At 49.4% G+C, this 12,428-nt stretch overlaps 1 protein-coding gene across 5 annotated transcripts in view; it reads left to right on the top strand.

The window, feature by feature from the left end:
- The window catches only part of PRKD2 (protein kinase D2), a 32,724-nt gene that overhangs the window by 3,053 nt on the left and 17,243 nt on the right, over window positions 1-12,428 (top strand). For all 5 annotated transcript variants that reach the window (XM_061139665.1, XM_061139666.1, XM_061139667.1 and 2 more), the window contains exons 2-9: window positions 83-221; window positions 4,288-4,419; window positions 8,369-8,523; window positions 8,628-8,850; window positions 10,167-10,244; window positions 10,322-10,475; window positions 11,451-11,568; window positions 11,863-11,940. In XM_061139665.1, coding sequence (XP_060995648.1) covers window positions 83-221; window positions 4,288-4,419; window positions 8,369-8,523; window positions 8,628-8,850; window positions 10,167-10,244; window positions 10,322-10,475; window positions 11,451-11,568; window positions 11,863-11,940 — 1,077 coding nt within the window. The remainder of the gene's footprint in view (window positions 1-82; window positions 222-4,287; window positions 4,420-8,368; window positions 8,524-8,627; window positions 8,851-10,166; window positions 10,245-10,321; window positions 10,476-11,450; window positions 11,569-11,862; window positions 11,941-12,428) is intronic.

Below are 12,428 nucleotides of genomic sequence, written 5' to 3'. Positions count from 1 at the left end.
GAAACAGCCGGCCCTGCCCTGGGAAGGTTCCAGACCGCTGCTCTGAGCTTTTCCATCACCACGTCCCTCTCCCGCCCCTCAGTTCCCCGAGTGTGGCTTCTACGGCCTTTACGACAAGATCCTGCTCTTCAAACATGACCCCACGTCGGCCAACCTCCTGCAGTTGGTTCGCTCCGCCGGAGACATCCAGGAGGGCGACCTGGTGGAGGTGGTACTGTCGGGTGAGAGGCCGAGGCCCGCCTAGGGGCGGAGCCTCGAGCGGGGGGCGGGGACATCGGTAGGAGGCGGGGCGGGGTAGGCCGAGACTCTTAGTTCTCCAAGTTAGGGACCCGCGGTTCTAAGCGCTGGCTGCAAATTAGGAGCTCCGCAGCAGCTCTTAAAAACTCCCTCTTCCCGGAATGAGTAGATGTGGTCCCTGCACACCGTGGAATTCGCCCCGCACTGAACGTAAATGAGCCAGAGCAACCTTGATGGATCTCACACACCTTGCTTAAGGGACAGAAGCTAAGCTAGGCATTGAATCATGGCATTTACGAAGCACAAAGACATTTACGCTATTTTGGCAGAAGCCAGGAGAGTGGGTGCCTCTGAGGAAGCTGCAGTGGGCGGGGTGGGGGGGGGGCGGTCTCAGTGGTTGAAACTTCCATTTATCCATCAGGATGCTGGTGACATGGCGTAAACAGTTTGACGTTTCATTGAGCTATGCGTTTCTGATTTGTCCCTTTCTAGACCTACGCGTCACCTTGATATAAAGTTCAGAATGTTTTGCTGTCTGTGTCTCCTCTCGATGACATGCTTAATTCAATCAGATTCTGCAGCGGGAGATGAAACCCGGGCACCTGGATTTTCAGCCAGAATCTAGCCCACCCACTGGCCATTCTCATTTGATAGATGTGCAAGCTCTCAGCACTTAGAGGAATTTTAGCCCTTGGTTCTTCCAGAAAGGCTGAGGTGGGTGGGAGGTACCTTCCTTACTCAGGTTGTGTGTCCTCCCTTGCCTCCAACCCCACCCTGAGTGCTCCAATGCTCAGTAAAATTTGCTGGATGGATGGATGACAATTAGAAGTTTGGATTTACCTCCCTCCTAGAGTCTCACAACTCTTGGATGTTTATCTTCATCCTGATCTCTCCCTAAACCCTAGTCTTGTTCATGTAGCTGTCTTCCTGATGCTTTTACCGGGTGCCTCCAGGCACCTCAGATATAGCCTGTCAAGACAGAAATCTTGATTTTGCCTTCTTTTTTTTTTTTGTCACACCGCTGGGCATATGGGATCTTAGTTCCCCCACCAATGATTGGACCCATGCCCTCTGCAGTGGAAGTGCAGTGTCTTAACCACTGGACCACCAGGGAAGACCCCCGCCCTTCTAACCCTTCTCTTCCTACAATCTTCTCCAGCTTGGTGAAAGATATCAGCATTCACCCAGGTGCTCAAGCCCCAAACCTTGGGTCATCCCTGACTCTTTTTCTCGAAACCCTTTACTTGGTCCATCATCGGACCTACTGATCTCAGCCTTAGTTTACATCCTAAAGCTATTTCTTATTCTCTCCATGGATCCAAGCCGCCATCACCTCATGCCTAGATTACTGCAGTAACACCTAAGTCAGCTCATGACATTCCACCATTCAGAATCCTCCCATGGCTCCCCAGTACCCTTGGAAGAAAAAAATGCAAACTCCTCAATGTGGTCTCAAGGCTGTGCATGCCCTGGCCCCTGCCAATTCCCTGAATTCATCTCTTAACACTGTCCTTCTTACTTTCTTTGGTCCAACCATCTTGTCTGCCTTCTGTCCCATGAAGAAACCAGGCTCCCTCCCACCTCAGGGCCTTTGCACTTGCTTTTTTGTTTCTGGTTTTGGCTTTTGATGTTTTTGTTTTTTAACACATCTTTACCTATTTGGCTGCGCCAGGTCTTAGTTTTGGCTTGTGGGATCTAGTTCCCTGACCAGGGATCAAACCTGGGCCTCCTGCATTGGGAGTGCAGAATCTTAGCCACTGAATCACCAGGAAGTCCCTATTCTTTTCTTTTTTAGTGTTTCTTGTCTCTTTCCTCAAAAGAATGTCAGCTCTCTGAGAGTGGGGTGAAAAATCTCTCTTGTTCAGAGCTTTATCCTGAGTGTGTAAACAGTGCTTGGCACATAGAACACAGTCCCTTTTCCACTGCATAATATAAGAAAAGTAACTTAATGATAGAAAAAATTTGGGTGGGGGTAGGGAGCCCAACAAGATTTAGTCCAAAAACAAAACTTTTAAAATAATAGCTAACATATTATTGAGCATTTTCTCTGTGTCAGGTACTATTTTAAGAGTTTTCCAGGACTTCCCTGGCAGTCCAGTTTTTAGGACCCCAAGCTCACTGCCAAGGGCCAAGGTTTAATCCCTGGTCTGGGAATTAAAATCCCATCATCAATGTGGTAAGGTGCAAACAAAACAAAACAAAACAGAGCTTTCCATATATTCATTTAACCCATTAAAAAGAACTGTAAGCAGATACTATTAAGATACTGGGCACGGAGACGTCCCTGGTGGTCCAGTGGCCAAGACTCTGTGCTCCCAATGCAGGGAGCCCGGGTTCGATCTCTGGTTGGGGAACTAGATCCCATATCCCACAGCTAAGATCCAGTGCAGCCAAATAAATAAAATACTTTAAAAAAAGAAAGAAAGAAAAAAGATACTGGGCCTGTTCTTTGCTAGATTTCTGCGTGGCCCAGACCCTTACCTTTTTCAGGCCTATATCTTCATGTCATCTCCTCAAGAAAGCCTTCCCTGACTACCTATTTTATTTTGGCTGTGTAGCACAGCTTTTGAGGATCTTAGTTCCCCAACCAAGGATTGATCTCCAGCCCCAGGCAGTGAAAGAACCAAGTCCTAACCACTGGACTACCAGGGACTTCCCCTGACCACCTATTTAAAATGGTACCTCTTGCATCTTCCCTATCTAACCTCTTTGCTTAATTTTTCTCCCACGCATTTACTGACTTCTCAGTTAGTGTATATTTTATTGCTTAAAAATTTCAGAAGCAGTATGTATACTGGGTCAGGAAGATCCCCTGGAGAAGGGAATGGCAACCCACTCTAGTATTCTTGCCTGGAGAATCCCATGGACAGAGGAGCCTGGCAGGCTATGGTCCATGGGCTCGCAAAGAGTCGGACACAACTAGCAACTAACACTCTCATGTACAGGGTTAAAAGCATGAACTCTAGAGCCACCCTGGCCTGGATTTGAATTTGAGTTCTGTACCTTGCTAGCTGTGTGACCTTGGGCAGATTGCTTCACCTATCTGTGCTGTAGTCTTTTCATCTAGAAAATAGGGATAATCATGTACCTCAGTGGGCTCTTGAGAAGGCTAAATTTGTTAATATTATAAAGTACTCAGCACAGTGTGGCTCAGTGGCTGAGTGGTAAAGAACCCACCTGCCAATGCAGGAGACACAGGTGTGATCCCTGGATCAAGAAGATCCCCTGGAGAAGGAAATGGCAGCCCACTCTAGTATTCTTGCCTGGGAAATCCCATGGTGGGCTACAGACTCCACAAAAGACTTGGACACAACTTAGCAACTAAACAGCAACAACTCAGCATAGCGCCTGGCACAGAGTAACTGCTAGATTGGGAGATTGTTAAATGAGAGTATTTCTCTTATTTATTTTGTCAGTCTCCCTTACTAGAGGCCAGGCAGAGATTTTGTCTGTGTTGTTCTATGTAGTGTCCCCAACCCCTGGAACAATATCCAGAAACTATTTGTTGAATTTCCATTCTACAGATGAGAAAAGTAAGAGACATAGGTATTTTCTTTTGTTTTGTCTTTCTCTCTCTCTCTCTCTTTTTTTTTTACACTTCCCAGATCAAGTAGATCCGAAACTCTGAGGGTGGGACCCAAGCATTTGTATTTTTTTTTGTTAAACATTTTAAAATTGTGATGAAATATACATAACATAAAACTACCATTTTAACCATTTAAAAAGTCCAGTGTTTAGCAGTGTTAATCACATTCACATTGTTATGCAATCAACCTCCAAACCTGCTTTCATATTGCAAAACTGGAACTCTGCACCCATTAAACAACTCCCTATTCCCCCTCCCCTCAGCTCCTGGCATAGGTACATAGGTGTTCTGGCCAGTGGTGGAGCTGGGATTTGAACCCAGGTCGAATGTAGGATGCGAGTAAATGATTGAAGGAGAGATCAAACCTTGCAGCTGGGAGGACTGGCAGAAACCTGGGAACGCGGGGGCTGAAATGGCCACCGCTGGTCGCGGCTCAACCATGCGCCCCTCCCTGCTGCCTGCAGCTTCGGCCACCTTCGAGGACTTCCAGATACGCCCGCATGCCCTTACCGTTCATTCGTACCGAGCGCCTGCCTTCTGCGACCACTGCGGGGAAATGCTCTTCGGCCTAGTTCGCCAGGGCCTCAAGTGTGATGGTGAGAGACCGAGGGGGCTGGAGGCGGGGCCAAGAGGAAAGGGCGTGGGCGTGAGGGCGGGGCCGGGGTGGAGCTCAGGCCTGGAGGTGGGGCCTAAGAGGGGGGCTCGGAAGGCGAGGTGAGCGCCCGGAGTCAGGGCTTGGGGGGGAACTGGAGGTGGGGGCAGGAGGCGGGGCCTGGGTGGGGGCGGGGTCTGGGTGGGACTAGGTTTGGGGGTGGGGGGTGGGGACTGGGAGGTGGAGCTCCCAGACAGATGCTTTGGGGCAGAAGAGGGGTGATGGAGAAGAGAGCGGAACCGTACCAGTCGGGCACCAATGCGATAAACAGAGCCCGTAGGGAGCATATATTAAGGTATTTTTTGGAGGGAATTGGCTTCCAGGATTGTGTGCGCTGGCAACACTGAAATCCATGTGGTGGGTCGTCAGGAAGGGCATGCTGGAACTCTCAGGCAAGAGCTGAAACGTCTCTCCACCTGGGAAATCTCAGGTTGCTCTTTAAACCTTTCAACTGACTGAAACCGGCCCACCCAGATTAACTAGGATGATTTCCCTCACTTAAAGTCAGCTGATTGTGGACTTGAATCACATCGCCAAATACCTTCGCAGTAGCACGCAGATTAATAACTGGGGATGTGACACATAGAGCTGACCATCAACGTCCACCCCGTGGCAACTTGGCACTTCCTTCTAGGGCTGTCCTAACAAAAGATCAAAGGCTGGGTGGTGTAAACAATGGAAATTTATTTTCTCTTGGTTCTGGAGGCTGGAAGGTCCAAGATCTGGGTTCTGACAAGATATGGTTCCTGGTGAGGGCTGTCTTCCTAGCTTGCCGATGGCCACCATCTCATTCTGTGCTCACATAGCACGTGGGGAGAGGGCGATTTTTCATGTCTCTTCTCTTTATAAGGATCCCAGTCCCCCTGATCAGGGCCCCATCCTTAGGGCCTCGCTTAAACTTAATTCCTTCCTTAAAGGCCCTATCTCCAAATACAGTCACATTGACAATTAGGGCTTCAATAGACGAATCTGGGGAGAACACAAGCATTCAGTCCATAACAAGCACCCTTAGGCATCTCCTTAAGTCATACTTAAAAAAAAATAAAGGAACACAGTGTGTCCTTTGAGACAAGTTGTCTTAAGGTTAAGCCCAAGAGTTGGGGTCCACAGGTTCACTGTTTCTGTCTTTGATGCTTCTGATCAGGAACGTTGAGATCATGCCTACCCTGAAGATAAGGGCGGCACTGCATGCCTTAGCTGGGCTCTATACACAGCAAATGAGGACCATCCCTTCTAAGATGACGATCGCACCGCCGTTGTTTATTCAGTGTGACCCACTGTTAGAGGGTATTCTCAGATGTCCCATTGTCTAAGGATCTCCGGCTTTGTGGCTGTCAGGCTCATATAGAGATCTGGAGTCCCTGATACCCTATGTTTCAGATGGCCCACGGTACTGGTGAGGACTCCTATCATGCATTCCTAAATATGGGACTTCCTTAGTGGTTCAGCGGTGAAGAATCTGCCTGCAATGCAGGCAGGAAGCGCAGGTTGAATCCCCAGGGTCAGAAAGATGCCCTGGAGGAGGAGGGCACTGCAACCCACATCTGTATTCTTGCCTGGAGAATCCCATGGACAGAGGAGCCTGGAGAGCCACAGTCTGCGTGTGTGCGTGAATGCTAAGTCACTTCAGTCATGTCCAACTCTCTGTGACCTGATGGACCTTAGCCCGCCAGGCTCCTCTATCCATGGGATTCTCCAGGCAAGAAGACTGGAGTGGGTTGCCATGCCCTCCTCCAGGGGATCTTCCCGACTCAGGAATCAAACCCATGTCTCCTGCGGCTCCTGCATTGCAGGCAGATTCTTTACCGCTGAGCCACCAGGGACGCCCGGGCTACAGTCTATGGGGTCGCAAAGAGTCGCACATGACTGAAACTACTGAGCAACAACAGCAGCCCTAAATGTGCTCGTGGAGGACTTCCCTGGTGGGCCAGTGGTTAAGACTCCACTCTTCCACTGCAGGGGACACAGCTTCGACCCCTGGTCAGGGAACTAAGATCCTGCATGCTGCATGGCCAAAAACAACAACAAAAAACAAAGCATAATTAAATACACTCGTGGCATTATTTAAGGGCTCTAGAGATAACAGCTGTATTAGGCCTGCAAAAACCAATTTAGTGCATTGCTATCAATATTGCTATCGTCCATACATTGTATCCAACTCTTGATGTCTTGGTTTGCATAACCTTCATCATGGTGCATCCCTGGTGTCATTAAGTTCTAATGGCCACTGTCCAAGTGGACTTCATTGGCCCGGCGTCACAGATGATAGTCCAAGTACACATGGTCCCAGAAGAGGCCCAAATGCCTGTCCTTAATGCCAGTGACAACCTTTCTACAGGAGATTGACTCCACTTCGGTATTCGTGCTAGGAGTCAAAGATGAGTTTCTGAAATTCTGTGAAGCATGTGAGTGATTAAAGACTGAAACTGAGACATGGTTCCTGTGTGCGATTTGCCATCCTGGAACTCCTAGCAGTGCCAACAGCGGCCCTGAAGCTTGCATCTACAGTTGTGACATCATGCATTCGAGACTGCCTAGGAGGAGGAATTATGGAGCAGGAAAGTCTGTAACAGGCAGGCTGCCAGAAGACAGGTTTCATGAGGTGTTCCAAAAGAAGTTTCCAAAGGATGGAGGAACATTTTTTTTTTTTTTTAGTGTTTATTTAATTTGTTTGACTGTGCTGCATTTTAGTTGCAGCATTCCAACTGTTAGTTGGAGCTTGTGGGATCTATTTCCCTGACCAGGAATCGAACCCAGGCCCCTTGCATTGGAAAGCATGGAGTCTTAGCCAAGGGAGTCCCTGAAGGAAGATTCTTTGCTCCAGAGGGCAGTTTGTAGTCATCTGGAATTATCAGAGATGTATGGAGAAGCGTTCAGGAAGTCCAGTAGGAAATGACAAGCTGAGCCTGACTCTATCATGGTCAAGGATTAAAAATAGAAAAGAAAGAACAAAGGCACACTTCCACCTCATATGATACAACCATCCGGAGTGGGACTGAAAATGTGCTCTTTCCCCAGAAGGCAATGTCCTCGTGTGATAGTCCCTATTCTCCTTTGATATCCTGTAACTTAGATATCTGGACTCACCAGGTGGCTCAGTGGCAAAGAATCTGCCTGCCAATGAAGGAGACGCGGGTTTGATCCCTGGTTCTGGTAGATCCCTGGAGAAGGAAATGACAACCCACTCCAGTATTCTTGCCTGGAGAATCCCATGGACAGAGGAGCCTGGAGGTGCTACAGTCCATGGGGTGGTAAAAGAGTCAGACACGACTTAGGAACTGAACAACAACAACTTACATACCATGATATAAAGCTAGTTATTATTAAAATCTTATGTTAGAGGATAACGGGGTAGAGGAGGGAAGAAGAAAACATTTGGTATCCGCACATATTCATAACAAAGTAAGGAAGAAACAGTCCTAACTGTGACAATCCTCGGGGCTGCAACTAGCCACGTGGCTGTGGCTTCTTTGTCTTCCTTCTCCACTGCCTGGTCCATATTTCCCTCGCCCTCAGCCAACACCTCACCTGCCCAGGGTGGTGGCCCAAACCTTTCTTTCTTTCTTTCTTTTCTGGCTGCCCCACGCATCTTGGAGCTTATTTTCCCAACCAGGAATTGCACCGGCATCCTCAAGAGCGAAAGCACAGAGTCCTAACCACAGGACTGCCAGGGAATTCCCCAGACCTTTATTCCTGCAGTCTCTCAGCCCTTAGCAGTTCTGCCTGAATTGGGTTTTGTAGTTTTCCGTTGAAGTTAATTACACTAGGAAGAGGTATCTCGAGGGATCTGCTCTATTCCAGAGCTTCAGAAAAGGAGGAGGAAGGGGTGAGCGGAGCTTTAGAGCCGGGACCCGGTAGAGGCTCTGAATCTGACCGTCTGGCGCCCCCAACAGGCTGCGGACTGAATTACCACAAGCGTTGCGCCTTCAGCATCCCCAACAACTGCAGCGGGGCGCGCAAGAGACGCCTGTCGTCCACGTCTCTGGCCAGCGGCCACTCGGTGCGCCTGGGCACCTCTGAGTCCCTGCTCAGCATGACTGATGAGCTGGTGAGCGGCTGGGGGAATGGAGAGGGTGAGTGGCTGGAGGCTGAGGGGGATCCGGTGTGGGGGCAACTCACTGGAGTGTCCCTTCCACTCTTGACGTCTGATAGAGCCGTAGTACCACCGAGCTCATCCCTCGCCGCCCTCCCTCGTCCTCCTCTTCATCTTCTGCCTCGTCCTACACCGGTCGCCCCATCGAGCTGGATAAGATGCTGCTGTCCAAGGTCAAGGTGCCACACACCTTCCTCATCCACAGCTACACACGGCCCACCGTCTGCCAGGCTTGCAAGAAACTCCTCAAGGGCCTCTTTCGCCAGGGCCTGCAGTGCAAAGGTCAGCGAGGGCCCCCGGGGTGGGGGTGGGGGGTGGGCGGTGGGGGGCGGGACAGAGTCAGAATCCGCCCCCCCCCCCAACACACACACACACACACACACACACACACACACTCTTAACAGGCTTAGGATCTCAGCCGGGCTTGTGGCTGCAAACAAGAACCTCTGGCCTGTTCTTTAGAAGCACAGGGTCTCAGAAGGGAGTGCCCTGAATCCTGGTATTCTAGAACATTTGGAATTCTGGAATCCTAGAACCTCAGTCCTTAGAAACTTGTAATCCTAGCGCCTGAGAAATCTATATTCATATGACTCTTAGCATGGAATTCTAAAACCATAGAGCTTGAGAATTCTCAAATCACAGAATTGTAGAAACATACGTTTCAAGACTTCTGGATCATAGGATTCAACAGAATGAATCACAGAACTTTAGAAATATTAAAACTCTCAAATTATAGATTCTCAGGTGTTCATTGTTTGTTTCATACCTTATTCAAGACTCCACATTGTACTTAATTGCATTGAGCAATTACAGCTGCATGCAACAAATTTGGGTAAATTATCTTTTCATACCTATTCTATGACAAATATTTTCTGTCCTTGTTATAGTTTCTTAGATACACCCATCATTTAAAAGTGGGCATTTAATTTCCAAATACATGGGATTTTTAAAGTAAAAAAAAAAAAAGATTCTCAGAATGTTAGAACTTTAAAACTATAGGAAGTGAGAATGATAGAAACCTAGAAACAACACATTTGAGTCTGAAAAGTCTAAAACCATATAGCCTTGGAGGCATCACATTCCAGAGTCCTAGAAATCTAGGATCCCAGAACTTTGAATGATCAAATTCTGGAATACCAGAACTCTAGATCCATAAAAAGTTAGAGCCATCCAATTCTAGGATTCAGAACAAGCAAATTCTAGCATCTTAGATGTTTGGAGCTAAAGAACTATAGAAACATTAAGTTCTACATTCCTGGATGTACAGAATCCTAAAAATTTTGACACTATCAGATTCTAGAGGCTTAGAGTCTAGAATCACAGAACTGTAGAGTCACCAAATTTAGACTCTATGAGTCCTATGACTGTCAAGCCGTGGACACTTCATCTGGCCCTCTTCCATTTAATCGAGCCACTCCATATTTGAGGACTTTGACTCAAAGGCAGGATGACCAGAGTAGGATCAGTTAGCTTTCCTGCCCCCAAAAGCAAGAACAGACTCTTTCGAGACTGGGGGCTAGGGATCAAGGGTCAACCCTTAGAGGTGACCTCTCTTCTCCCCCTCCCCCTCTCCACATTCCTTGTCCTCCTACCACCAGACTGCAAGTTCAACTGTCACAAACGTTGCGCCACCCGTGTCCCTAACGACTGTCTGGGGGAGGCACTCATCAATGGAGGTAAGAAGCTAGGGGTGCTGAGTGGGAAAAGGTAACAGGACTGGGTGGAGGCCCCTCTGATTCCCCTGTCCCCCCAGATGTGCCCATGGAGGAGGCCACTGATTTCAGCGAGGCTGACAAGAGCTCCCTCACGGATGAGCCAGATGACTCTGGTTTCATCCCTGGCTCCCACTCGGAAAATGCTCTCCATGCCAGCGAGGAGGAGGAAGGAGAGGGGGGCAAATCTGAGAGGTACCCAGGGCCCCATCCAGCGAAGGCCCTTCCCCATCCCTACCGTGGGTTGATTTCACCCTGTACTTTTACATTTCCCAGTTTCCTGAGACCTGTTGCAGAAGTAGCAAGCAACCTGGAGTGGCTGGAGCAGGGAGAATGAGGGGAAAAGGATGGGAAGTGAGGCTGGGGTGGGGGGGCGGTATTGAGATCACAGTGGTCACCCTGAGTTTCCTCCTAGTGCCACCGGCCCTGGCCGCCTGGAACCTCAGAATCCCTTTCTCCCAGGTCTTTCCAGGTCTTTCCTAGCATTAACAGAGTGATAAGCTATCAGAATTGGACCTTGAAGCACTTGAGAAGAGAGGGCTATTGGGAGAGGCAGCCTATTTCACAGATGAGGAAATTGAGTCTCAGAGAGGCAAAGAGAAGTGGCCACAGGCAGTCCAGTCCAGGTTCTCGCACAGGGATCAAGAAATTATTGGCAAAAAAAAAGAAAGAGAGAGATTGTTGGCTCTGGATTTGCACAAGTCACTTAATTTTTCTCTGCCTTCATTTCCTCACTGTAATAATAGTGTGTGCACAGCGGCACAGAGAGGTTGAGTCACTTGCTCGGTGTCACACAACTGGCTCCACAATCAGTGGGTTCAGTACTAATGACCACTTATTGGGAGCCCACCATGTGCCAAACACTCTGCCAAGCTCCTAAGAAGGGCTTCACTTCTCACAACAACCCCTTTGGGTGGAGAAACTGAGGCACGAAGCGATTAGTTCTTGCCAGGCAGCCTGACTTTGGAAACCAGCCTCTTTAATGTGGGTCTCTCAAGAGTCGCCTTCCTCATTATGGTAAATCTGGAAACACAGGCAAAAAAGTGTGGCCGAAATCGCCCTAGCCACCCAGAGATTGACTCCCACTTCCCCACCCCTCCCCGCTGCTGTAGCCCCAGGCACTGTGGTTATTTTCTGCTTGTAACCTCTCCCTCTCCCCCCGACTCTCAGCTCCCTGGGGTACATCCCCCTAATGAGGGTGGTGCAGTCAGTGCGACACACAACGCGGAAATCCAGCACGACGCTTCGAGAGGGCTGGGTGGTTCATTACAGCAACAAGGATACACTGGTGAGTGGGCGGGTTGGGGGCAGGTAGGTGGGGCTAGACTTGGAGGAGGTGGGGCTTGAGGGGGCGGGGCTGGCTGGGGCTTGGAATGGGCGGAGTCATGCTGGAGGCAGAGCTAGAAATGGGTGGCTCTAGGGGCTTGGGGGCGGGGCGGGATTTGGGGGCGGGACTAAGGCCAGAGTTCAGGAGGGGTGAGGCGGGGCTAGAATTAGGGGCGGGATTTGGCTGGGATTAGAGTCAGAGCAGCCGTAGTATGCAGGCAGGCGACCTCACCCTCTCAGGCACCTCTCCCAACAGAGGAAGCGGCACTATTGGCGCCTGGACTGCAAGTGCATCACGCTCTTCCAGAACAACACGACCAACAGATACTACAAGGTGGGCCTTCTGGCTCCCAGGTCCCCCAGCCCTCTCCTCTTTGTCCGCTATATTCTCCCTTCCTCTCTCAGTTGCTTCAGCCAAACGCCTGCGAATCACACCCTCTGTCCAACCCCTGCTTGTACGCTCCTGTCCCATCAGCAAGTGTCGCCCACGTGGACGCCGTGCCCTGAGTTTGATTTCGGCTCCATCACTTTTCAGCTGGGGGACCCAGGCAAGTTACCTCACCTCTCTGCACCCTGCGCCTCTCACCTGTAAAGGGCGACCAAGAATAGTCCTTGCCGCAAGGCTGTGCCAGAATTCAAAGAGATAATCTATGTGGAGCAATTAGTTTAGGACCAGGCATATTTAAGCTCCATTAAACTCGCAGTAATTTTAAGTGTGTTATCATTATTACATTATAGTTAATTTATTGAATTCTTTCTTTGTATTCATTCATCAGTGCCTCCCATGCCAGTCCTGGGTTCCAGCGAGTCTCCTCCCGGGTC

Source organism: Dama dama, chromosome 4 (assembly GCF_033118175.1).
Source record: "Dama dama isolate Ldn47 chromosome 4, ASM3311817v1, whole genome shotgun sequence".
NCBI classification, from domain to species: Eukaryota; Metazoa; Chordata; class Mammalia; order Artiodactyla; family Cervidae; genus Dama; species Dama dama.
Note: the sequence above shows the minus strand (reverse complement) of the source record. Positions and strands in the feature narration are given on the sequence as shown.